The sequence below is a fragment of the Aspergillus oryzae genome, chromosome 2 (assembly GCF_000184455.2).
Source record: "Aspergillus oryzae RIB40 DNA, chromosome 2".
NCBI lineage: Eukaryota > Fungi > Ascomycota > Eurotiomycetes > Eurotiales > Aspergillaceae > Aspergillus > Aspergillus oryzae.
Window position 1 is genome coordinate 5,341,283 of NC_036436.1, and position 26,265 is coordinate 5,367,547.

Genomic DNA, 26,265 nt, shown 5'->3' on the forward strand with positions numbered 1-26,265 from the left:
AACAAAGACGTTGAGAATATGACGGAAGCTCGGTGTGTGTGTGTTTGTGTGAAGGAGTTTCCCCTTCTGTTCCTGCGAAGGAATTTTTGATTTATTTGATTTTATTTTTCTTCTTTTCCTTTTCTGCTTTTGGTTGCGCTGGGAATAAAAGGGAAGAAAAATAAAAATAAAAAAAGGAACCAAAAAAAAGTGGAGGGGAAGAAAAAGGCAAGGAGGGGAACCAAAAGTGGGTGTGGGTTAAGAAAAGGTCACGGTTCGTAAGACCGATAGAGATCGATAATTGACCTCTGTCATTAAATGGGAACAGCAAAATAGTGGTTCCCTCCAATGTCAACACTTTCAATGGTGGATTGGGAAGATAATATTTAGGAGATTACCCGACAAAGCAAAAGCAACTCAAGGTTCAGGATAAGAAGAACGTACGGAGTAAGGATTCAATAGATCGGCTAACCTTATGGGACGAACCGAGAGGGGGTTTGAAATTGACAAGAAACCCTCAAAGATATGATCACAATGACAGATACCAGTCTGAACAAGAGGCGGTCAACTTCATTGGACACCGGTCAAGTAGATTGCAGTAGTCGGGATGTTGAGCAATTATAGCCGCCGAGATGCAGCGATGGGGGCCTTGGGTTTGGAAAGCGCGCAGAGCGGCGGTTGGTGGGGAATGAGCATCGATAGAAATTAATGGTGATCAATCACAGAGGAGAAAGAAGTGCGGGACTCCAGAACGAAAATGAGAGGAAGAAAAGAGAAAACAGTGAAAGGTGGTTATTATTAGTTAAATTGGCTTGAACTTGACTCAACGGCAAGATTTGATGGTGGGATATAAATTCGGCTGGCACTGGCGTCATTCTTTCTTTTCCGGTCGACTTTAGTATTTGGGAATTCGCCATCACGGCCATTCTTCTACAATCCCAAAGAAACGAGGAATGTTCTTCTGTGGTAGAAGTTATCTACTGACCAGCCCTATGTCCTATCTCTCTTTTTCTTCTCATTTTCTCTTCTTCTGGGTTAATATCCATTAGCAGGTCAACCGTCAAACATCCCACTCGGTCCAAATGGACTGATTGGTTTTAGTGTGTGGGGAATCTGAGAAAAGTCAGACATGCAAGCCCAGCTTTTTTCCAGCCTCAATTTATCCAATCTTTTCCCTCGGTGATGTTTGTGATCTGTAAAATCCTATCAGACGGATCACGGTCATGCCCAATACCACATGAGTGATCAGATCACCGAGTGGTGGGAGGAGGTTATTTGAGTGTGTGTGTGTGTCTTTCGGGGAATGCGGTCGAATCCATCTTCCCTATTGGGAAGGACGCCAGCATCTCCACTCTTTCACCAAATGCACGCTGAAATCATAGGACCACAACTGACGTAGTGGTGGGAAATCCTATCAACTAACCGTAAAATGTCGATCCCATGGTCAGCGACTGCTCGTCTGACTAATAAACCCCTTTTACATCATTTCCAGCCCCAAAGAACCATAGATGCTACAAGATTGGTGGTGCACGTGGGAAGTTACTTCTTTCTGGATGATGTCTATCGTTGGGCTCCATGTCCGAGAATGAGCGTGACGAAGAATGCAAGTAGAAGGAAAAAAGGGGGAAAAAAAAGAAGAAGAAGAAGAGAAAAAAGAAAAAAAGAAAAAAAGAACATAATTCATTCCGTCATCGCAAAATACTGCCAATCCTCGGAATCTTATTCAGATCACGATCATCGCTTAGACAAAATAGCGCAGACCAGCCACCAGAAAAGTAGCATCAAACATTTTCTTTTGTTTTTTTACCAAACCTGGTTGACGTCTAACTCCTTCTGCATAAGAGGTTCTGGGCCCTCAGGGACCATCCAATTTTAGCTTGGACAGGAAAGGAATGTACCGTGCTCCTGGTAGGTTTATTCGGGGGTTAAAAAAAGGAATGAGGTAACCCTTCAGTCGCAATGTGTCATACTGCGGGGTGTCATGAGCTAAGACAATAAAGGAGAATCCGATAAGAATGGATTTATGGCATGACGCAGAAGGGTAATGATCCTTTTCTGCTGTGACTAGAATATCAGTCACAATCCCCTCCTCTCCTTGGATTCTGGTTTGGTGGAAGAAATCTTTTTTCTAACCACTTGGGTTTCCGCTCGAGTTCTTATACAAAATCCCAAGTCCGTGGGGACTATGAGCGCATATCCATGAACCCGAGGAGGTCTATTGGGTCTAGTTCCCCAGCCTACCTATCAGAGCCATGCACTTAAAAAATGACATCAGCGTGGGGCCACAATGCCGCCAATCCGTGGCCGCCGCTGACGTTGGCGGGGCACTGCCAAGATGTCTAAAGCTTGGGCCGCCTTCCAGACACTTCGGTGCGGTACAGGGGGTTACCGAGTCCCGTACTCCGTCCTCCGTATAGTACTAGTACGATATCATCTATGCTTAATATCTTGTACTAAGTCATCATGTAAGCCAATTCGGGTTGTTTGTCAATCTCCGGAGCCTTTCGGCCTACTATCCTCCTCTTATAGGTGAAAATACGAGCAAGTGCAGCAGTTCTGGACGACTGGAAAGACCACGATAACCCAACCATCCGATGGTTTTCGTTCGGCCGATTCTCGCTGAACTTTCCTGACTATCACCACCCGATGAGGAAATCTGTCTGGTACTGGTACGCTTCTCGAACGAAAGGGTGGGTCATCAACGGCCAGGGGTAATGGCATTCAACCGTGTGCATCGCTGGCCTAAAATTTAGGCCTTTAACAGTTTCCAAGGGTTGATACAAGACTATCGGATAAGTTTGTTTTCTGTTCCACTCAAGTGTACCGTGTTGCGTGTGATCAATACGGAGTATGCAGCGGCACATCCTATGACATCAGCTTGCATGCTTCTTACTGTACCTACCCTCTGAATCGTTTGTCCACACCTCCGTGAACGTCGCAAAGACCGGTGCTTTGGTGCAGCATTGTACTATCGACGTGAGATGTTCTAGACGGGACTATGCTGACTACTAGTACATTGTTATTGCTCCTCCCTTTTCTTTTTCTTCATTGTTCTTCTCGAACAGCTGATATACGAGAATAAGCTGATTTCAGCGAGCGTGATCAACACACGTGACGCGAGAGTATCTGATTTGGCAGCCTTACAAGATACGGAGATACCCACTACAACTATTTCTCTCTCACTATCCTACCATTAGTCCAACGTCATGAGAAGATAAACATCCGCCATCCGCAAGCTTAGACGGCGTTTAAGCAGCCACATGCGCATCAGATACGGAGAGGAAACTTCTAGGTTTCTCGATAAGATAAGCGATTCGTTGCGATGGATGGCTTTACCTCCACCCGAAATGTACACTACTTGAACATGCGATAAAATGATACACCAATTTTGAATACGTCCCTGCTCTATGCTGTTTCACTGGAACTGATTTCCAGCTTTGTCCTTCCATCTAAGCATACACATGATTGACATTAGCAAAATCCCAACAGTTTTCAATATGTTGATAACTGTTTGGAGCCTCGGCATCTCAACGTGTATTACATAAGCCATATCCCCATCTCATTTTCTTCCCCCTTGTCCAGCTGTCGACCAGTTCGGTATCAATTGCTTCACCGTATCGCTCTGGGGGCATTCTCAGCCGTTACTGCTACTAACTCAAACCCATAACTCAATCGTGTCATATAGCACACGGGACAATCCACCGTCAGCAGCAGGAAGCCCAGATAAAGCACTCAACAGCTGCCATCCAAATACGACTCCAGAAAAAAAGAGCAACAGCAGCACAGCAAAGATCGAAGATGTCTTCCAAACCCGCTTCTCCTCGGGGCCCCAAAGGCCTCACAAAGCTGTATCTCCTAGGCTACAACGCTGCCAGCTTAACCCTCTGGGCAACCTGCACCCTCCGCGGCTTCTACCTCCTCACAACCAACACCCCAGAGAACATTCCCGCCATCTTCAACGACATCTTCTGGCCTCTCCTGGCAACAACCCAAACTCTGGCCGTCCTGGAGATCTTCCATAGCTTGCTCGGCATCGTGCGCGCCCCCGTCACCACGACCGCGATGCAGGTCGCGAGCCGACTGCTTCTCATCTGGGGTGTGATGTTCCTGTTCCACGAACAAGGTGACGGCACAGGTATCGTGGGAGCTCCCACGGAGACGGTTAAGGTGGGCGATTATGCATTCCTGGGTTGCTTGAGCGCCTGGGGCGTGACCGAGTGTATTCGGTATGGGTTCTTTGCCTTGCAGGTTATGGGCGCGGGTGTGCCCGGGTGGTTGACTTGGTTGAGGTATGTTTTGCCCTTGCTTATTGGTCTTGTTTGGAGGAGTATTTGCTGACGGGTGAGGTTTAGATACAACACTTTCTATGTGCTTTATCCTCTTGGTATCACCAGTGAGTGCGTCATGGTCGTCAAGGCCCTGGAGCCGGCTGCCGAGTTTAACCCTTTGTACCGGTGGTTCTTGATTGTCGTTCTGGGTATCTATGTGCCTGGTAGGTTTACGCTTTGCTTCCGAGATTTATGCCCTGTGCTGATTATCTGTTAGGTTCTTACATCTTGTACACGCATATGATTGCCCAGAGGAAGAAGGTGCTCAAGAAGAGGGCGGAGTAGAGTCATCCATGGATGACTGCTGCTATGAAGTCGGTGTTGGTATGACAAAAGAGATGGCTTGGTGTAGATGGTTCGATTATGCTACAAAAGACGCATCGGTAATGATATACTGCTGGCTATATACTCGTCATTTCATAACGCGTAACAAGTAGAACCTTAACTACTAGTAGTTGCACTATAACTCCATCATGATATCTCGTACAGCTTTCGCCGCAAATCGTTTCCGTTCGCTCTCTGGCAACTCATCACTCATATCTAACCCGCATAAGCACCTTGGAAAAACAGGGGAGAAAAAAGGACATACCTTTAATAGCTTTCATCCTCAGCATCAACGCCTCCATCGACTCGACCTTGATTTCATCATCGCCGTCAATCCCACCTAAATCGTCACCTCCATTCTCTATCGCAAACCGCAGCCCAACCATCTCCCGTTCCAGCTCGTTCACCTCCAAATCAAACCCATCCTCAAGCAAATGCCCCTCAAGCTCATCCTCGACATCGTCCACACCACCCGACTCCCCAGAAGGCGTCGAAGCCCAGTCATGCGTCTCCAGAATCTCCCTCACCCTTCGCATACCCTGATACTCTGTTTCATGTCAGCATACATTCAAATACACCTTCACACAACATCCAACACCTAAACCAGAATCAAGCAACCAACCAAACAGATAGAAAAGAAAAAGGAAGGAAGCATACCCCCAAAGCGATCCCTCTCCTCACTCAGCCCAACCTCCCTAGGATCCCAATTAACAACCTCGAACCCCACCAACCCAAGATCAAACAATTTATCCTCCCACCAGGGGACAGAAAACACCTCTTCCTCCCCCAAGTCATTGACCTCATCCGGATCCCCAGAAATAGTCCTAGCACCAACACCCGACTCTCTCCCCCTACCCACCAAAACAACCAACCCAAGAACATCACCCAATCCCCCTCTCTCCTCATCCATAACGCCCTTAACAAAGCCCACAGCTTCCAGGAACGTCTTCAGACCCTTCCACTCCGGTCTTTCTTCCATGTCTTGTTCTGTAGATGGAGCTGTAGAGGTAGAGGTAGATGTAGACGGAGACAAGAGATCCAAATTCCGCAAACAAATAACCACACCCCCAATAGCATCTCTAACGACCTTGGCTTCTGGGCCTGAGAATTCTTTCTGCCATGTTTTCGGTGTGAGGAGGTCTCCTTCTCCTTGTCCTTCTTTATCTTCGGGGTTTAACCCCGATCGTTCATGTTGTGTATCTATATCCACATTCGCATTCACATCCCCAGGGGAATTGTCCAAAGGAATCTCATCAACCCAAATCGGCACCTCAGCTTTATAATACCTATTCTCGAGTTTAAGCGGGGGATGTGTCGTGTAGCCTGCGAATGTAGTCGTCGTCGTTGTTGTCGTTGTCGTATCGCCCTTAGAATCTGTATCTGGCTTTTGGTCGATTGTCGAGGTCGGGGGATCGACAACAGGTGTCCCGGTTAAGGAGTGGAGGAATGGGGGGATTGTGGTGTGGGAGTGTTGCGAGGGGGTTAGGATGAGGAGGCGGCGGGGGTTGGGAATTATGGTTGGATCTTGTTTTCGTGGGTGTGGGCTTGGTTCGGGCATTGTTTTTGTTGGTTTATCTTTCTTTGGGGGTTGTTTGTTCGTGTATGAGAGCTTGGTTGTGGTGGAGGTGGTTGTGTGTAGGTCTGGTGGTGAGTTGGAGATGAGCGGGGAGGTGGATGGATTTTGCGGAGCTGGGGGGGAGGGGGGGGGGTGTTATTTAGTCTTAACTTGGAGAGGAATGGAATGGTCTGGTGTTTACCGTACTCTATGTTGGTATTGTTTATGGAATGCTTTATGTGAAGATAGTGATTGATTGACTATTCTATTGCCTTTTACCAGGTATAGAATTACAGTCCCAAGCTTAAATTTAGCTCGATATCAGTTCGATTGTCTCCCACATCACATATCAATGAATTTATCTTATCACCATTCCCTCAATCTACGAAAACCCACCAGCAACAACCCACGACTCAAAAACAGCATCAGCGTCAAAAACGAGAAACGTCCCACAACATGCGCGGGTATAAGAATCCCATGTAGAACCAGGAATGGATTTTTCAGGAAAAGCCCCAATGTAAAGTGTTAAAACGGCAACGTGAAAGAAACAAAGAAGCACAAATCAAACGCCATTAATATGAGATATGAATATTTTTCCGTTTTTCTAACCCCTCCGTTGGCCCCGGGCACGCTGCACGGTGGCCTTACCACGAGCGAGACCGACACCGCGGCCGCGCTGGCCTCGTGAGCGGAACATGGGGGCGTTCCTGTTTGATTTTTTGTTAGAGTTTGAATTTTGCAATCGATAGACGAGAGACGGAAAGAATAGGAGAGATGGGAAAGGGAGAGAATAAAAAAGAGAAGTGGAGATGGAAATGGGTAAGACATACCGCAACATATCCGGAACAATGAAGAACCTCACATGGCTTCCGCGAATATAAACCTGATCCAAATGCGACACGCGACCATCTCGAGCAGTGACCGTGATATCCTTCAGTTGAACGTTCATGTTATCCTCGGCTGTTCCTCGTCAGTTTGTTTCTATTTTGTCCTGATACGATAGTTGAGCGACGAACCCTCGAGAAGTTTTCCTCGATACACGACTCCGGAGGTGATTTCCAGGGTGACAACGTGGCCCTGTACCGCAGCGCGTTAGCTCCAGTTACCAAGATTTGATACAAGCAAGACGATGGCGCGTCAATGAAGCTCAAAAGACATACCTGGGCTTCGTTAAGAAGCTTGATCGGGATACCGATCGTGGAGGTCAATTTGCCCATTGCGAGGAGGATTGGAGGGGTTATCGCGAGAGAGACGATAAAGACAGATGCAGATAAGTTCGAATCCTTCGATCTCGACAGGAATTCGGTGAGAGCAATAATCCTCCGGCTGGCGCAAAGGGTGGAAGAAACAGTGTCAGTAGGATAGAAATGGACGTTCCGTCGGCGGAGAGTTTTGCGGCTCTGCTCCGCCCAGCCAATAAATAAGCTACGGAGCTTTCCTTTAGTTCTTCCTATATTTAATCTGATCCCACCACTTCACTAAAAAGACAACACCAAGTAAATAGAAAAAAGAGAAAGAAAAATAAACAAAAATGCCAAACCCACCAAACACCAATCTCCGCGCCTTCAATCTAGCCGTACAAACGCTCCTCAAAAGCCCCTCCCAGTTCCTCCCCCATCTCACAATCCCAACCATAACGCATCTCCCTGAACAAGTTGGTCCCTCAATCGCCGCAAACCTCAACCTTCAATCGGCAGATGCATCCAAAACCAAGTCACCCACTATCCGTGCCCTCGTTCTTGACAAGGACAACACCATCTGCCACCCCAAAACCACGACCTTCCCTCCGCAGATCCTCGATAAGCTGCATGCCCTCCGCACCTCACACACCTCTCCCTTCAACCGCGAGCAACATCCAGATTCAATCTTAATTGTGTCTAATCGTGCGGGTTCACACCCGCGCTATGATGCGGAGGTGCGCGAGCTTGAAGAGCGCCTGTCCGGACTACGAATTTCCGTGTTTCGGTTGCCGGAGGGGAGTGAAAAGAAGCCGTTTTGTGGAGAAGAGGTGCTGGAGTGGTTCCGGGAGAGGGGCGTGGTGAAGGGCGCAGATGAGATTGCCGTCGTAGGGGACCGGTTGGGTACGGATGTGTTGATGGCGGCGCGGATGGGCTCGTGGAGTGTTTGGTGTCGTGATGGAGTTACCGAGGGCGTGGATCCCAAGGACGTCCGGCCTGGGATGAATCTTCTTGAGAAAATGGAGGTTTGGGTGGAGAGGTATCTGAGGGAGTCGAAAGGATTGAAGGCTCCTCCACCGAATGGTTGGGACCGTCAATAGCTTTCGGCGCAATCGTCCACCGGTTCCTTGACACTTGTAAATACCCATGTATGATAGATAGAGCTTTTCTACGCAAAGAACTACAACTAATACGCACGTCATGTGAGAGTTGCAAAAGTCTGTCTTATGATGCTGATTCACATTGGTAGAGATCTCGAAAGTATGCACGCGAAGAATTTCACAGCTTCGCAGAAACTAAACAAATATCGCTTGGACAACCAACATGGCTGTATTGATGTCAACAATCTGACAGCAAGACCGAACCAAAGACGCAAGCATGGACAGGCAAATGACCATAACAAAGGGAATATGCAAACAACCCTAATCCCGCCAACCCAAAAGCACCAATCAAATGAGAATTCAAACAATCTCGCCAATTGTGCGACTTTCTGGCATAACCACGTTAAAAGGCCCTGACCAGGTATATAAAGTCAAATGAAAAAAGAAAAAGGTCCAGGGTAAGTTGAAGAAGTTCAAAAAGAAGTTGCAAGAAAGAAAAGAAGTAAAAATTGCCCAGTAATCACTGGGACAAGTGTTTGATAAAGTGGCAAGGACCAGCCCCTAGAGAAGGGTATTAATACAACAAAAAAGAAGAAAGAAGAAAAAAAGCGCAAGAGAAGAGCATAACGCTGAGTGCATATCAGAAAAGAAGAAAAAGAAGATATATCCTCGTCAATGTATGTTGGTGAGACTGAAAAGCATCAGTCCCACCAATCCCTCCAAAGAGGGACGTGAAAATAACTGGTCAAGGTTGGGTATCTCCAGTGGATACAACATCATCCAATCGTTTGGAAAGGGATTCGAAGAGCTTGCGCAAGGTAACCAAGCCCAGCAAAGAAAATAACTGCCATCCTGCCAAGTGAACTTGGAAACGGCATAGGAAAGAAGCGAAGACCAGGAGCCGTTCAAACTGAGCGGCGTGGCACAGGTAAGACTCAAGATCCAGTGGCGAATGCATTCGGATCGGCGTTTTCCATAGACGTCATTTGGTAGTCGCCCTGAACACCTGGAGAGGTGTGACCGGACAAGGTCTGCATGGGCAGATCAAAAGTGTTTCCTTCGAAGCCCATGGAGGTTGGAACGGTAAAGTTCATGTTCTGCTTGGGATACATCACATTCATCTGCATGCCCTCTTCCGCAAAGCTCGGCTGGTGCTCATTGCTCATGCTGTACATCTCCTGCGACGCGTGCATGTTCGAAAGCGGAGGCGAATGATCCGCAATCATAGGATCGGCGTGGCTAACGGTCGAATATGGGGAGGCCGACTGTGGCCCCATGTTGGAAGAGTCAACTTGAGGGGATACGAAAGGCAGGTTAAAGGAGGTTCCCATGGTCGTTGCGACAGGGGTCGAATCGCCATGGCCTCCATTGGAGAAGAGCCCGGGACTAGCGAAGTCCGACGGCGAGGCTGTCGCCGTCGTCGCAGACATGGGGTGAGTACGGGGATCGAAGCCGTACGCAGCCGAGGTATCAATCCGCAGGTTCGCAGCCAAGGGGTGTGCCGACTGAGGGACTGGCGCGAAAATGTTGGAATCCGCATGGTTGAAATGCACTGGAGTCTGTGGCAGATTGTAGGTAGCAAGAGGCGTTTGCAAAGCAGAGAAGTCGACGGCCACTGGAACAGAGCGACTCCGTTGACGTCTGTGTCCACGGGGAACCTGAAGGTTCAGATGAGTCTGAGTTTCCGGGATCATGTTCATGAATGCCGGTGCGAATTGGTTTGGCTGCGAAGCAGGGCGTTGGATAAACGGAGGAGACATGGGCGCATTTACAGCGAAGTTGTTGTATGCCAAGCGATTCTGGAACGACTCCAACGACACCAACTTGGCGAGTTGCACACTCAGAACTTTTGGATGACCTCCAAGGTGGTGCACCAAGATCTGGCTAGCTTGCTGGTCTTCTGTGAAGTCGCCGCACTGGTAAAATCCACCGGAGTTGGAGGAGTCCATGTAAAAAAGCGGCGGTCGGTTCAACTCCACCACTAGACCACCGGGCCTCGGGGGAGCGCCATTTGGCTGTGGTCCTTGGTCGCCTGACTCCAAGGTGATATTCTTAATGTATGCGAAAGGGTATTCGATCTTGTATCCTGCAGAATCATTGTTGATGTAGTAAGTCATGCAGGCTTTTTCGGGGGAGTAGAAGACGACCAAGTCCATCGCGTTCTGCCCAATGCGCCGCCAGCTACCGATGGTCAATGACCGACATGTGAAGTGATGGATCACAACTTTTCCAGAGGGAGTGGACTCGCTCGGGTAAGCGCCACTGGTTCCATAGCCTCCTGTGCGGCCGAACGGATCTCTTGCGCCGGGCTTGCTGGGGTCGAATTGCATAGCCAGATACTGGCGCATAGACTCTGGGATTGAATCGCAGCCCTCACCAGTTTCAATGCTCTTCTTCGCGAGCATCTTGATCTTTGCGCGCCTAAATTATTCGTTAGTCACATGACCATCTGTAGCAAACAAGAATCGCGCGACGTACCTGTTCTGGAACCAAATCTGAACAGACCGCTCAGTCATGTTAATTTCCTGGGCGATTCTTTCGCGCGTAGCAGCCGTAGGGGTGGGGTTCTTGTTGAATTCCAACTCTAGAGTAACCAGCTGATCTTGAGTCGCCCGCTGACGCTTGTTATTCTTCTGTTGTTGGGTCAGAGTACTCTTGCGCTGAGGCCGACGGGCCGCGGAAGAAGGCGCCGTGGTGGCATTGGATATGGATGGAGACGGCGTGGAATCGGCAGTTGAAGAGGTGGTCGGTGCTGTGGTGGTGGGGGTAGTCGACATAGTCGACTGGTCAGGGGAGTCTGTCGAAGACATTGTTTGCAGGGATTGACCGAAGATAAGGTAGAAGTGGGTTCAGAAAAGAGAATCGACCAATTGAGAGATGGGAGTATGAACGAAAAAGAGAGGACGACGATCCGGCCGACAGTCGAGGGGGATGTCCAAGTCCCTCAAGCTGCGTCAAGCGCGAGAGAGATATATGTTTCAAACGAATGGATGTGCTAGGGCTGGAAACGGTTATGATTCCAGGCCTCAAGCACGAATGAATATGAGCGCGTCGCAGAAGCGTCAACGTAATCGAATTGGGGCTAAAGATAAAAAGCTGACCTAGGCAGCTTATACGGTAGAAAGTATATAGGGGCTTCGCAAGCGTGGCGGTTAATCGAATCGCATGAATCGAGGATCGATATCGCGATGACAAATCGAGGGCTATTTCACCGTCCAGAGGGAAGCAAGCGAAGGGCTCGTGAGAGTGAAGTCGAACGTTAAAAGAGTGGAACGATCGACTGTAGCGAGCGAATGGGGGGATGAAAGTAAAGAATGTAAGAAGTGAAGAAATGCAAAAGAGTGAAAAGGAAAGGAAAATGAACGATAGAAAGATGGTCGATGGGGAAAGAAAAGAGAGGAGAGAAGAGAAGAGGAGAAGAGAAGAGGAAGAGAGAGAGGAAGAGGAAGAGAGACAAACGGGTGGAGGACGGCTGTTGGTTGGCTCGAAGATGGTCAGGAGATGGGGGATACTCGAACTAGCCTAGTGTGGATGGGTGAGCGCTAGCTGTTTTGGCATCGGCGGTTCCTGACTCTCTTCTGACTGACTAGTCGACCGTGGGGCCTCGTTTCCTTTTCTTTTTTTTTTTTGCTTTTTCTCTTTTCTCTTGTTTTTACGCCCTTTTCCCTTTTTCGTTGGATCTTCTGCGTTGGTGGTAATCCTGGTTAGATGGGTTCAAAATTTCACGATCACTCCGTATAACATTATGGATTTTAAATTACTTCAAAAATGTAGACATCTGTATATCACTCAAAACAAACACCCGTTGCAGAAGGGGAGGGGGGAGGCAGAAAAAATAAAAATAAAAAAAAAAAAAAAAAGGAAAGAAAACAACAAACCCAGCAGCACCACCACCCTGTTTTTCGGCCCCTGCATCGGATTCTGCTGCCCAATGCTGCTGCTGATATCCAACCCTCCAATGATGGGCTGGGACGCATCTGTACAGAGATACTGGACTCCTCTCTGTAAGGTCTCTGTCAGAAATCATTCTGGTGCAGTAGCCGACCTGCCTCACGGATTTGTGCAAGATCGGATTGTTTACCTTTCGACTAGAGCTTTTTGGTGTCCAAAGATAGTAACTGCATATGACTCAGCTCCCTCGTCTACGGTCTACACGCCGAACCAGTATCTACTATCTACTATCTAGTGCATGAGTAGTCTCTGGACAAGTCTCCGTCGGATATCCCAAAAGGTCACAGTGAATTCGACCGTTACGTATAAAACGGTCCCACGTTCAAGAGACCCCAGACCACCACCACCATAACCCTATCCTAGTCCCTGGACCCGGTTTCAATGCAAAGCAACGTCGAAACGTAGAACCGAGAAAGAGAAAGAGAAAGAGAACCAAACAAAAAAAGAATGGAACACGTTAATAATAATTTCTTGATTGATTCGGGAAGGTAAACGACCTGGACCGGTCCATCCTTGAAGCGATCCGCGAAAGCAAGAAAGGGTTTCAGGAAACCAAGATAGTGGAGCAACCACACCAAAAAACACCAACACCATTCCAATCTACACTTTTGCCGAGTGAACGGTAGTTATGACGATACTACTGTTACAGATTTACAAGATTTTGCCCTACGAGTCAAAGCCAAGACGACCCTGCCACTGTAGAGCCGAACCATTTCCAGCCTCAAGTCGATTTGCCCGTTCGTGAGGCGGAGGTAGAAAAAAAAAAAAAAAGAAGTGGTGGGAAAAGTACTCCGTCGTTCAATTCGGTTGTGATCCTTTTTCCCCCTTCTCAAAAGGAGTTCCACAGAAGTCCGGTCGGTAAGCAGACTTGGGACCGGGTGCCAATGACCGACCTACCCGTTTCGGTAAGGGTAATCGTGGAACTCTTTCTATTAATATGTGATTTTCTTAGGATTTTCCTATTCCTTTTCTCTTTTCTCTTTTCTCTTGTGTTCGCCTCCCCCCGAGGGTTGAACCACGGGTTCCGCCCGTGCCGGTTGAACAGCGCATTCCATGATTCGATCCAGGTACCCGCCCTCCCCTCGCATTTCAACCACGACTGATTGGGTGGGTTGACATGACAGCGCCAGGGGTGGAGACTTCACACTCGTGTACCTGACTAGAAGCCTCCAATGAATTCCAGCAATGCTCACTGTTTTATCCACCCGTCGCAAGGTACAACCGAGGACCTGTAGTCACAGTAGTAGGAGTTACCTACAGCAAGTAGTACCAACGCAAGCCATCTCATATCAGCAAGTGTAACCACCTTAGGCTACATATATTATGTTAGGTTAGGTACCTGACTTATACCTACATATATACACATTACACCTACCTACACATCCACATCCACATCCACACATACATACATACATATGCAAGGAATCCCATCAATTACCACCAAACCACCCTCACCACAGCCCAAGCTCCATTCCAGCCTCAGACACATCCAAGGTCCAGTACTCCGGACTCCGTACAGAGGAGGAACAGGAACAAGAACAAGAACAGGAAGCGAAGCAGTCCCCCTCCAAGCTAACCAGTTTAAAAAACCTACACCCCCACAAAGACGATGATCCGTGCACTTTTCCCACGCGCCGATTGGTCCAAGATCACTCAGCCACAGGAATGCGTTCCTGACTAAGACCGGTCTGGTCCCATCGACCCAGTCCCAGCCTAACTCGAATAGGGGGTTCTTTCCTTTAACGGGGGAAGCAAAGGTAAAGAAGGTCATGGCTGGGACGGACTTGACCTCCAGTTCTTACCTATCAGTGAAGAGGGGGGAAAGAACTACGAGGACTAGTTAAACTTAACCTCTGACTAGTTACACTGGACAAATCCTCTAGGATATTTAGTAGGCACGACTGTTCAGCTCGATCAATCATCACCGAATCCCTCCCTCCATAGTACTCACCTCAAGTAACACATCCACGAACAAAGAAACAGACGAAGAAAAAAAAGAAAAAAGAAAAAAGAAAAGAAAAAGGCAAAAGAAAATCACCCCATCCTTGCTGCCTCGTACCAGGCAATCATCCTAGCCATCATTTAAACAACCGACTATTGTTTCATCTCTGCAGGGTCGATCTGTAGGTACCCGTGGGGGACTGTACGTGGGTGGTGGTTATGCAACAGCTCCACAAATCACAAGTCAGAGAGTCAGAGAAATGTTAACCTGGAAAGCCGTATCGGCTTAGTCCGAATCAAGAGGTGAGCGCGCACGCCTTCTGCACGCGACGAGGGATCTCTTTCGAAACTACTAATTAATATCCGGAATCCCTTGCCTGGCGCCGTTGCCGACTACCGAAGGCAAAAAGAGTTATTCGACACGATCCTTCCGAGTCAGATCGTGACCCATTTGGTTTCAATAGTGGCTGGACTCTTTCTGCGCCGTTGCTGTTGCATTGACCATGTCCGTTTCCTTCGTTTTTCTTTTTGGGTTTTACTCCGTATTTAGTCTCTCTTTTTTCTTTTCTGGCTCGGGATTCGGATGTTGGCGACTCGTACCAAGTGCATGTTGTTTCCTCCTATCTATTGACTACTAGTAGTAGTAAGTACTCCGTAGTAATTGCTATTGCTAGGATAACTTCGGCGGTGATGTCTCCCCAGCTCTATCTGTCACGCTACTCGGTGGACTATTGCGCGCTACGCTCATACGAAGGATTGTCAGATGGAGACTGGATCCAGGGCCGATTCCTTTCTATTATACAACAGCAATGTGCATATGGATATTTTCTCGCCATTAATGTACACGATGTAACGTTCAAGCCAAAAGAAATGAGTGACTGTCCCATGGGGTATCCACTTCCAAACGCCTGCACGCTTTTGAGAAAAGAAAGATTCAATGACATGGTATGATTCAAAAACAATAACAATGTACGCGAAGGGAATCCCTACAACTGTCCCTTCCGGATCGCTCCGAAGCCCTTCGTAAACAACTCGTGAATCTCAACCGATCGTCGAGGAGTGTTCATCACCTCATCTTCTGTCATCGGATTCGAACGGTCGGCAACATGGTCAGCGCTGCTGTTGTAACCGGCCAATTCCACCTCCGTCTCCGTTCCCATCGGACCAGATCCTGTCTTGGTCATCACTCTCGGCCGGGAGAGCAGTTCTTGTACTTGTTTCTCCCGTGCCTCCATTTCCGCTTCGCGTGCCAGCTCAAGGCTAGACTTCTTGCTGCCGTGGTCCCAGCCTTGCTGCAGCTCTGATGCCGCGGCTTCTTCGAATCTCTTACGGATCTCCAAATCTTGCTCATACTCTTGGAAGATATCCACATCAGTCGGGAAGAGATTGGCCCGCACTGCGCTGACCGTAACCTCAAACACGATGACAGCCACCACCGTCAGAAGTAAAATCACCCAGAAGGCCAGATCATGGCCGGACTGGAAGATGAAGTTGCCGGGCACGTGGTAGATACCGTCTCCAGAACCGAAGTTGTATTGGCGGGACAAGATCATGTCCCACACAAACCAGCCCCCAACCGAAATAATGAACACAGCGAGCGACAAATACGTCTTGTTGTGCACTTCCAACGCCTGTAACTTGGTATTGATAATGATGACGCAGGCCGTGTATGTGAGGAGGCCAGACGAAAAGATGTCGCTTCCCGTATGGGTGAACATCACATTTGCCCATAGACCAAACATGGTAAAGTAGACGATCATCGCCTCGCAAGTAGCCATGAATGTCCAGCCCAAATATAACTTGATGTTAAAGCCACCATGTTGCTGGCCTTTGGTGTACAATTCCGGAACAGCCAAGAGAGTCGACGCGGCCAGATCCTTGGTGAATATACCCAGGAAGATCACAGCCAGGGATGTGAAAAGGGTGTTAAACATACTCAAGCTCCACGGCTCGTACAAACTGGTACCTGTGTAGCCATTCCAGCGTTGATAAAGCGCCTGAGTCAAGTAAAACAGCATTTCTTTCCAGAATGTTCCCAGTGTATACTTGCAGGCCCGCATATAGTTCCATCGGCCGTGGACAAGGAGCAGTTTCAACAAGAACCGGAATTGCGCAATCGAGTAGTCTGAAATACGTGCTGCCTGCAACCCTTCTTTGCCCGTAATGCCTATGCCAACATGTGCCTCTTGGATCATGGCGATGTCGTTGGCACCATCGCCAATCGCAAGAGTGATCGAATCCTTCACCTGCTTCCGGATCGAGTGTACAAGGAACGCTTTCTGTTTAGGACTTGCGCGGCAGCAAATGACCGAATCGACGAGGATGGCAAGCTTGAAGAAGCGTGCTCTTAGAGTTTCGTCTGCCTCAATCATTGACAACGTTTGTCCGTCCACCACAACTACCGAATGGGCCACGGTCCCTTGGGTAAGATCCGAGGTGAATTTCACAATAGATCGCTCAACCTCGCCGGTCTCTTGATCAAGGATAACTAGGGTCGAGTAGTCCTTCACCAGACGGCATGAATGTCCAACATTAATGGCTGTCTCGCGCTTATCACCAGTCAACATCCATAGCTTGATGTTGGCTCGACGCAGCTTATCAATAGCCTCGGGCACGCCTTTCTGCAGCTTGTCTTCGATGGCTGTTGCCCCAGTTAACTCGAGTTGCTGTTCAAGCTGCTCACCGACCTTCTCGATCTTCTCCTGTCGATCGTCAAGGCTGGTACACGCCTCACGATAGGCTGTCTTCCAGGTGTTGTACGAAGCTTCATCAAGGAAACGGTGACCGTATAACAGAGTCCGCAAGCCTTCGGTGGCGAAGTCATTGAGGTGCTGGAAGCATCTTTCAAAAACAGCCTCCTCATTGACTACCAGGGCTTCCTCCACCAAATCTTCTTCATCATCATCGTTAACTGAGCTTCCCGAGTCCGACATGGTAGTAGATGGCCGTCCTATCTGCGCCGAAGGTCGCGGGCTATAATACTCGGCATCGTTCCCCCTATTCAGAATACCGCCATCCGTCTCCCTGTCACGAAGCCAAACATCGATACTTTCCCGTAGTGTGGACATATGCCGCCCAGAAACACTAGAACGCCTGTGTGTCATGCTAGGTCGACTCAAGCTGGTGCGAACTCCACTGTTCCGAGCCTGATACTCGCTGTTTCGCCTGATGATTTCACTTGCTTCGGCTGCCTTGCGTTTGCTGGCGCGTCTTTCAATTTCAACCGCCTTCTCTTGCGCAAGAGCTGCTCGTTTGAGTAACTGCATCAGAATGCTATCCGCACCCTTGCAAAACAAGCAAATTCGCTGATCGGGCATTCGCACCACAACCGACATCCGCTTACGAGCACTCGAAAATTCTATCACATCTAGAATCTCGTAGGTCTCTTCAGAGGCTGGCCCATCGGGGCCATTGAGGTATGTCCGGACCGTTAGGGTATTTGGCTGCCGGTCTGTGACGAGATATCCGAGTTCTTGGGCGGCCATGACTAAAGCCAATTCATCGGGCGATGCTGCCTGGAAGGAAGTATTCCCAAGCTCATCGCTTTCCGGAATACACGTGTGGCATAGGGCAATGGCCAGGACGAACATTTTCGCCTTGCGGGCAAATAAGGTGTAAGGTTTGCGTTGGATGTACTTGACCATGTCAGCTGTACGATAGTCGAGCACCGGTCGACCGGGCTTCCGTGTCTTGTCGGCAACTGACGTCGAGCTAGGTCTTGCGAGATGAGACCTAGCCTCGGACACATTAGACTTACGGGTCATAGACTTCTTGCCTTTGAAACTCCGCTTTTTGTGGATGAGCTTTTCTCGACCTCCTTCTCTCGCCTCCTCTTCACGTAGGTCAAAGTCGTGATACCAGGCAGTACCGGCAACACTCATCTTGCGGAAGCGCATCGAGTTGTTTGTCAAGGTGCCGGTTTTGTCGGAAAAAATGTAGCTGACTTGGCCCAATTCTTCGTTGATAGTAGATGTCCGTGCCTCGATTGGCGTGTCACTCTCCGGGTCATACATGTCGATATCAGCGTTCAGCATCAGCATCTGCGCAACCTTGACAATTTCCATACTCACGTAGAGTGAGATAGGAATCATGGTGTTGAACATGATCAGGAACGAGGTGAATATTGGACCATAGGACACGTTTGCCTTGTCAAGGTACCAAGAGTTTTGCTCAACATCGTCTGACCAGTAAATGTATGCGACGGTGCAGGCGACCGCCAGCACGACCACCAGTAGTACAATCAGCATGACTACCCGGTTGACACGGGCCTGAAGCGCAGGTGACTTGATTCGAGGATTCTTGTTCGCGTTCATTCGGATTTTACACTCCTCGCCAGTGTAGATAACCATACCGATCGCCTGCTCCGTATTACGCATAATGCTACCACGGTAGATAACCTCGTTGTTCGTCAGTGGCATTTTTTCGCCCTCGGCAACCGTAACATTGCCATCAAACTTATAGAGATCCAAATTGGGATCCTCGACAGCGAAGTGCATGGCATTGCTGCAAATGCCATCGACTGTTGCACACACCTTGGCAACTGGTTGACAAGGCTGCTTGTTTTTGAGGTTTGTCTCACCATCTAAAGCCATTGTTTCAATGTAAGCGATGTCGTTGGGCCCGTCTGCATGGAGCAGAACCATATCCGCTGGCACAGGCTGATCACGCTCCAGCTTCACAACATCCCCGACCTTGATATCTTTCCACTTCACCAGAGACCAATCCTGGGCGTCACTGGCAACGGAGATGTTATCACTAGACGAGGATTGGGACATTATTCCGGCACCTGGACGCAAAACGGGCGCATAGCGGTTGTTCTCTTCTTTGTCCAAGCGATAGCGACGCCAGTCGTCAAAGCCTTCCTTCCCCATAGAGATGCCAACGAAGATCAACAGTGGGACCAGAGTAGTGAAGGAACCCGTCGTACTCAAGCCAGGAATCATCTGCAAAATAGCCACCACAAGGAAGTAGAAGTTTGCTAGCTTAGTGAATTGAGCGAAAAGTTGTCGGGGAAAGAAACTCCAGAGGCTGTAACGACTAGATCGAATCCAATTTCCACAGTAGGGCCTTCCGGTCCTCTCATCGATCAATTCCTCTGTCCTAGTAGGGTCAAGAACAATATGGCGGCCATCCTTGCTTGGAGGTATATCTTTGATCCGAAGAATTGTTTTGCGAGCGGACTCCATGAATGCTTCATACCGAGCCTTAATTCCAGTAATGGCAGCCCGTCTCTTTAGCCATTTCTCATATGCGATACTGGTAGACATGTGCCTACCTCCCTTGAGATCTTCCGATGGGTCAGAGGAAAAATATGCCGTCGAGGTATCATCAATATGAACAGGACTATGCTCAGGTGCTGAAGTCTGAGTAACAATTACCTCCTGTTTTTCATCCTCGGTCGACTTGCGCTCATATTGACCACCCCCCGTAAGAGCACCTTGACCTGCGCCGTCGCTCGATTTCCGTGAAATCTGTTCATTTTCCGTAGAAGTTTCCTGCTGCGGGCTCACAGGCTGAGCCAGTTCAATGTCATTGGGTGAGACAGCCCCGGGGGAAGTTGCTGAGACAATATTCTTCGCGAAAATAGTCCGTCGAAGCGAATACCCGCGATTGCGCGATCGCGAGCGACCTGAGTCTGGGCTTTGCGGTGATGGAGGTGACAGTGCCGAGCGTGGGGAAAGGGGGGATATCGTTCTATGTTCTGGGGATCTAACTGACAAACGATCGTCTCGGGTAATGCTAGTGTCAATAGTCAAGCCTCTGGAACTCCTCCTATTATGATTGGAAATCCTAGGCTCTTCCACGAGGGGGCGCTCGAGATCAGCTGAGAAGCGAACGCGGGGCTGGTGGGAATTCCTCCGTCCGGAGTCTGATAGTGTTCGTGAAGGGGCAATAGACGGCCGTTCTTGACTGATACTATGCCGCGACGGAACACTAATGGAATGGCTCCTCGGGAGCGCTGAGCCCCGGCTAGAGTCCTGCCCCGATACTTCTTCCACCACTATATGACCTTCATCAGACGTCGCTCCCTGCGCGTCCCGGTTCGCTTCGGCCCTCGCATCCTGGTTGGGCATAGCGAGAATAGTTCTCCTTCAATAGCCTCCCGGCTGAATTGCGCAATGGTTCGGTTCGTCCAATAACGCTACTGATCTTATACAGTACTTTCTCAGGTATCGCAAAGTTAAATTCACAGGACAAAATCGAGGGATTGCAATCGAATGGTGTATCGGCGAAGAGTAAAGGAAAAAACCTGGTGCATTCTTCAATCGAGCGGGCGGGGAGTAAATAATCTAGCACAGCGTCTACAATCGACAGTAAGCGATGCTCCGATCAACGAGAGGCACAAGCTATAACCTGTACAGAAAGATAGAAAATGATAGGATGGTATATCGAAACAATAGCGACAGTCCGTTATAGCGATAAATGACACGACAACCGCACGTTCGAGGAAAAACGACTGTGGGGAAGACCTTCAGGTCAACAATCTAACAATAAACTAGGAAAGAAAAGAAGATACCAGATCTAACGGGGTACCAACAAAACAAACTGAAGGAAAAGAGACTGTGAAGAGATGGCAAAGGCCACCGCGAACGAACGAAGAAGCCAACGTCGACACCTACGGTCGTCCGCAGGCGGCGACTGGGTCGAGTCGAGGCCTTTTGCAAACTAGTTGCTCTGGTTGAGTTTGGAGACCCAAATGACCGTTCCCGAAAGCGGTAAGATGCCCGAAAATAGAGCAGCCGCCACTTTGGGGACTTAATTCTCTTTCTCTCTTTAAACTTTGCCTCTGCGATATTAGTATGTATGTCTCCGCGCTCGCAATCAAAGACGAAAACATACATACACAAGAAGAACCACGTTTGGGGTCAACTTCTTCCTCAACAATATAAGAAGTAAAGTCTAATAAAATGAGTCGTAGAAAATCCTTCCCACCCCTCGTAATTTAGTCCCTGCAGCGGTCAAGGGGACCCTCCCACTAGTTAACTTAGCGATACTACCAAGACGGCCTTCGATAATTTTTCGACGGGCGCCTGTGGAGAAAACTGTACAGAACGACCTTAAATTACCCGCCGACCAGTCAAGGACTTGGTTGGATCAAAGCGGTGGCTTGGAGGGGGCCACGCAAGTCAACGCAATCCGGGAACCCAAATACGATAATGAATGGCCTCATTGGCAATCGTCACCCACTTATACTACCACTTGGGGTTACAATTCTCCCGTCAATCAAATAAGAATTTCTTCCCATGCCCATGTGCTACGTCAAGGTGGCATGCTTGCAACGCTGTTTGCTTCTCTTCTCTTAGTTGCATGCATACTTGCTTACTGTGCTTTAGCAGAAAAGCTTACAGCCATTACTATGGAATCCATACCAGATTAGAGAACAAAAGACCACAGAATCTTTATGATTTTCTCTTCTATTGTACTTTAGCCCAAGAGTAAAATAAAAAAAAAATTGTTTCTCCCACAACACTTTTATCTGGTACAATGCACAGCCTTCAGAGAACAGTTGGTTGAACCTGTCACCCAACCCAGGGTTCAGTGGCGGCATGTCTTCCAATCATTCCAGATAGCCTCCCACGTACCGATGGAATCTTCACTCAGGATCCCCGGGGTCGACCCCCCGGAAGTTGAATCCTACGATTGTCAAACCCACTGTGCGTGGCAGACTGGCCACCCACGCGCGTGCATTTTACGCAGCCTTGTGGGTATGTAGGTGAGTGGTCACCAGTGGTGGCAAGGATTCCAAGGAATGAGAAATAAACTAGGCCCAGAGGCGGGGCCAACCTGAAGTGACTGAACCTTGTCATCAGGGCGCACAAAGTCGACATGGATTCTTCCTCTGGGGAACCAATTTAGGCTGACATCTTCAACGATTGAGGCCACCCTAATGTTGTGATCCCGAACCTTTGAACCAGGCAGACATATTTTAAACTTTCACAAACGAAACAAGAGAGAAAAGAAAAAGAAAAAGAAACAGGAAGTATAACAAAATCATCGCTATTGACTCATTGTCCACACCACCACTACTAACCTCATCATGAATCCTGCTCAGTGGGACAACATTGGATCACGTGGTCGCATGGAGCAATGAACGGTCCCATTGAGGTATAGTGCCAAGTGGATCATCATAGTTAGTTGCTAACTCTACATCTCCATCGACGTCATTCAACGGGCGGGAACAACTTCCGACCCTAGCAAAACATTGGATAGCTACAGGTACCTACGACATACTAGTGATTTTCCGACAATGTCCATGGCGATATTCTATCTCATCAATCATGTAATACCTAAATTTCATGCCGATGTAGCTCCCATTCGAAATACAGACGTTGCGCGCAGTAAAGATAATATCGACGTATGCTCTATCCTTAACCATTGACCAATTCCGCCGCACCAGTAGCTTTTAGTCAATTTAGGCCAAGCGCCGTAGAAGTGAATAAGTAAGGAAATCGTAATCATAATGGATACAACCAGACGTCCTGCCTTTCCGAGAGAAGCCCCTTCCCGTCCTGCACCATACCCGTTCATCTAGTACCGCGGTGGCGGAGGGGGAGCGTATCCGTAAGGGCTCTGCGGTGGAGGATAGCCTCTCGTGGCACCAGCGGGCGGTTGTCCATATCCAGCAGAAGGAGGGGGAGTTCCGTATCCACCATACGGCTGTGGCTGTCCATAACCAGGTGGTGGGCCCTGGCCCTGGCTAGGAGGATAAGGTGCTTGACCATATCCCGGTCCTGGGCCATATGGACCGGGTGGTGGGGGTTGGTTAGGGTTTCCTCGCTGGCCGTATCCAGGCCCCGGGTTATAGCCACCGTACTGGCCTGGTGGAGGTCCTTGAGGTCCTGGAGGAGGTCCGCCCGGTCCCCGGAATCCGCCCGGTCCACCAGGCCCTTGAGGTCCTCCGAACCCCCCAGGTCCGCCAGGTCCTTGAGGCCCTCCAGGCCCAGCACGGCCAGCGGCCTTCTCGTCCTTGGTATCATATGAGGAATCAATAGCACCAAGCATCAATTTAGCGCACTGGGAATTATCAGTGTGCAATGTTCATGGGATTTTGCTGGCGCAGTGTCTACTTACCCAAAGCTCTCGCGTCAAATACACAGGGGGAACGGCGCGAGACATCTCGTCTTGCTCGACCTCGAAATCTGCCAGGTATATCAGCGCACAGCTCCATTAACTTGACACAAATTGTATGAGAAACCCACTTGAAGTGCAGTCAATCAGATTTCCAATGCTTGGGTCCTCGTCCAAACTGGATAGGAAATCACGTGCTTTGGAATCATTGCCCACCTGCGAGAACTGGAAAGAAACAGCACCTCGCCCAAATGGAGTCCGCGATACCTCGTCAACAGCATAGCGAATCGAGTTAGCCACGCAGTCAAGGGGTTCACCAGCTGGCTGCCCGTCCGTAATGGTAATGATCAGTACCGGCTTCTGTAAGCGGCCTGCCCGGGCAGGTCCCACGACCTGAGGATCCAGAACCTTATTCTTCAGACCTGTCCCCAGCGGCGTCAGACCTTGGAAACGGACACGTGAGACCAACATGTTGACATCATCCGCATTGCGGATGCCGTCACCTCTTTCCATGGAGTTCATAAACCGCACAGAGATGCCGTCCTCGTCGAAGGTAGATGCAGCGGTCGCAACGATGCCAATGATCTGCCTCAGTTGTTCTTTTCTCACGCCTCTTTCCTCAAATTCGATAGATCCACTGTCATCCACGTAAAGAATGATATCGAAGAGGGACAATTTTATAATGTCCATGGCCACCTCGGTCGGCACTCTCCATTCTTGGACGATCTTGTTGATTTTAGCTGGTGCATCGTCGGCCAGACTTTGGACGAGTAAATTCAACTTCTCGGGAGGATAAAAGTTTTGGAGGTTCTTCTCTTGGATGGTCGAAATTAGAAGCTGGCGATAGGCGGCTACCTGCTGCTCAGTGGCTCGGGGAGCGGGAGATGCGCCTCCTGGAGGACCATAGGGAGCACCTTGAGGTCCCGGTCCAGGTGTTCCTTGCTGTGGAGGACGCGCGGGACCACCGGGATAAGGTGCATTCTGCGGAGGATATCCTGGTCCCTAGTAGTTCACCCAGTTAGTCCACATTCTTGGCCAAGAATTTGTATTCAGTGATGGCAGTTTTCATAGTGAAACAGACACCATAAAGGGGACGCGACAAGGGGAGACAAGTGGATGACTATGTACATGAGAAGATGGCTGTGAAGGATATTCTGGTCCAGGCGCGGATCTAGTTGACGAGCCATGTGGGGACGGCGGAGGAGGCCTTCCGTAGCCTTGGGGAGGTTGTCCATAGCCTTGAGGAGGCCCATAGGGGTCTGATCCATAAGGAGGGGCCTGAGGGTATCCCTGTGGCGGTGGTGGAGCCGAACCATATGGCGCTGGAGAATAACTCTGAGGCGCAGGGGATTGAGACGGATAGCCAGAATAAGTTGGAGACACCGGAGACGGTGAGGGTGCTGGCTTGTTTGGAGGCACTGATGGGGCATACGCTTGGTACTGTTGGGGCGGCGCTGGCGAAGGTGGATAGGGCGATGCCGACCCAGTACGTAGCTGTGGAGGATATCCTTGTTGGTTATAATAAGGTCGCGACATCGTTACACGGATGCGTCCAGGTGAAGAGAGTAGAAAGGAGCGAAGGACGTGAGGTCCAAGGTGTGGACAGCTGGTATGAGTTGATAAAAGGGAGAAGTAGTGAATGATGTAGACGGAAAGACCCAAATTCCCTTCACTTGATAGACGAGATAGATTGTGGAGGGGTGGCGACGCGAGCAGGTAAGGCAGAAATTGAAAAGGCAAATGAGAAACAAACAAAATTAGCTTACCGAGTTGCCGGATGGAGCAGGAGAACCTGGGTAAGCCTGATATTGTTGTGGTTGCTGCTCCAGTGAGCAACAATCATCAGCAGTGACTCAAGAAAATGTGGTAAAAGGGAGATTGCCAGTGGTAATGAGGGGTATTGCTAGGTTTAAGGTATGGGTATAGGGCAGCAGTAAACTGGGAAAATTATGATAGTGTAGCTTGGCCGCTACTTTCAGCTATTATTAGTGGGCACACTCACATTGTATCCACCGGGAGCAGCACCACCAGGCTGCAGCGCTGCAGGAGGACCGCCCGTGTAGCCTGTGGGAGGCGCTCCTACAGATGGCCCCGAGTTGTTACCACTCATGTTCTGCGGGTTTTGACTGGCGGCAATCTTGGAAGCAAACTAGGCGCATACAATATGCAGAAATTAGTACTGGGATGTAGTTCTATTGGGGTTGAAGAATGTTGTTTTCAAGTCTTATCTCATTCCAGGGAGAAGCTTGACTGAGGGCGGGGCAAGAACGCGGGGCATAAGAAATTTGAAGGACAGGTGGAACTTACACCCATGGTGGATGTTGTTGAATCCTTTGGCTTGTGACCGTCGGAGAATTCAAATTGAAGTCAAACACAGTACAGGAGGAGTATGTCTTGGAAGCAGGTCAAAATAACAGATTGCGTAAATGAGAGAGAAGTAAATAGATGAGGGGACCCGTGATGACGATTGGGTTCGTCGTCATGAGACCCGCTTTTTTTTTTTCTTTTTTTCAGCTGAAGTTGAGAATACGGAGTACATCGAAAATACGAGCAGCTACTCAGACCTTCCGAGTACCGCAGCGAACAAGGCTCAGACTATGTGAAATTACGCCATAGTTTAATCCTAAGGATAAGGCCCTTTTGGAGGACCGGCTATATTCGCCACCTATACTTATGAGTGGAATAAAAACAAATTGATACATTGTTATTTTTTGTGGCAGTACACATGTAGAGTTCAAAATATACATCGCTGTTTTCATGGTCCGTACCACAACCAGCTTCAGGCATAGTTCCCATGGATCTATGTAATGCCCATGGCTCTTCCATGCCAAATACAATTA

General features: G+C 49.0%; 7 protein-coding genes across 7 annotated transcripts; 2 read left to right on the forward strand and 5 right to left on the reverse strand.

Moving 5' to 3' along the window:
* Nucleotides 1-3,777: 3,777 nt before the first annotated feature.
* AO090003001195 (protein tyrosine phosphatase-like domain-containing protein) lies at nt 3,778-4,592 on the forward strand (the record flags this gene model as incomplete). The annotated part of the gene is made up of 3 exons (XM_001820227.3): nt 3,778-4,268; nt 4,332-4,471; nt 4,525-4,592. The coding sequence occupies 3 exons, from the start codon at nt 3,778-3,780 to the stop codon at nt 4,590-4,592; spliced, it is 699 nt and encodes a 232-aa protein (XP_001820279.1).
* A 132-nt stretch (nt 4,593-4,724) lies between these two features.
* AO090003001196 (adaptin-binding domain-containing protein) lies at nt 4,725-6,189 on the reverse strand (the record flags this gene model as incomplete). Its single annotated transcript, XM_023235215.1, has 4 exons — nt 4,725-4,747; nt 4,897-5,178; nt 5,289-5,630; nt 5,685-6,189. The coding sequence occupies 4 exons, from the start codon at nt 6,187-6,189 to the stop codon at nt 4,725-4,727; spliced, it is 1,152 nt and encodes a 383-aa protein (XP_023090254.1).
* A 601-nt stretch (nt 6,190-6,790) lies between these two features.
* Nucleotides 6,791-7,403, reverse strand: AO090003001197 (putative small nuclear ribonucleoprotein SmD3; the record flags this gene model as incomplete). Its single annotated transcript, XM_001820229.3, has 4 exons — nt 6,791-6,893; nt 7,017-7,146; nt 7,203-7,263; nt 7,347-7,403. 4 exons carry the CDS (start codon nt 7,401-7,403, stop codon nt 6,791-6,793), a joined length of 351 nt encoding a protein of 116 aa, XP_001820281.1.
* Nucleotides 7,404-7,717: 314 nt separating this feature from the next.
* On the forward strand, nt 7,718-8,464 carry AO090003001198 (phosphatidylglycerophosphatase; the record flags this gene model as incomplete). The annotated part of the gene is made up of 1 exon (XM_001820230.1): nt 7,718-8,464. One exon carries the CDS (start codon nt 7,718-7,720, stop codon nt 8,462-8,464), a length of 747 nt encoding a protein of 248 aa, XP_001820282.1.
* A 935-nt stretch (nt 8,465-9,399) lies between these two features.
* Nucleotides 9,400-11,274, reverse strand: AO090003001199 (homeobox domain-containing protein; the record flags this gene model as incomplete). Its single annotated transcript, XM_001820231.3, has 2 exons — nt 9,400-10,885; nt 10,943-11,274. The coding sequence occupies 2 exons, from the start codon at nt 11,272-11,274 to the stop codon at nt 9,400-9,402; spliced, it is 1,818 nt and encodes a 605-aa protein (XP_001820283.1).
* Nucleotides 11,275-15,342: 4,068 nt separating this feature from the next.
* Nucleotides 15,343-21,709, reverse strand: AO090003001200 (aminophospholipid-translocating P4-type ATPase DNF3; the record flags this gene model as incomplete). Its single annotated transcript, XM_023235216.1, has 2 exons — nt 15,343-19,719; nt 21,704-21,709. The coding sequence occupies 2 exons, from the start codon at nt 21,707-21,709 to the stop codon at nt 15,343-15,345; spliced, it is 4,383 nt and encodes a 1,460-aa protein (XP_023090255.1).
* A 574-nt stretch (nt 21,710-22,283) lies between these two features.
* rfeF (putative transcription factor RfeF) lies at nt 22,284-23,473 on the reverse strand (the record flags this gene model as incomplete). The annotated part of the gene is made up of 3 exons (XM_023235217.1): nt 22,284-22,354; nt 23,077-23,323; nt 23,429-23,473. 3 exons carry the CDS (start codon nt 23,471-23,473, stop codon nt 22,284-22,286), a joined length of 363 nt encoding a protein of 120 aa, XP_023090256.1.
* Between the last annotated feature and the right edge of the window lie 2,792 nt (nt 23,474-26,265).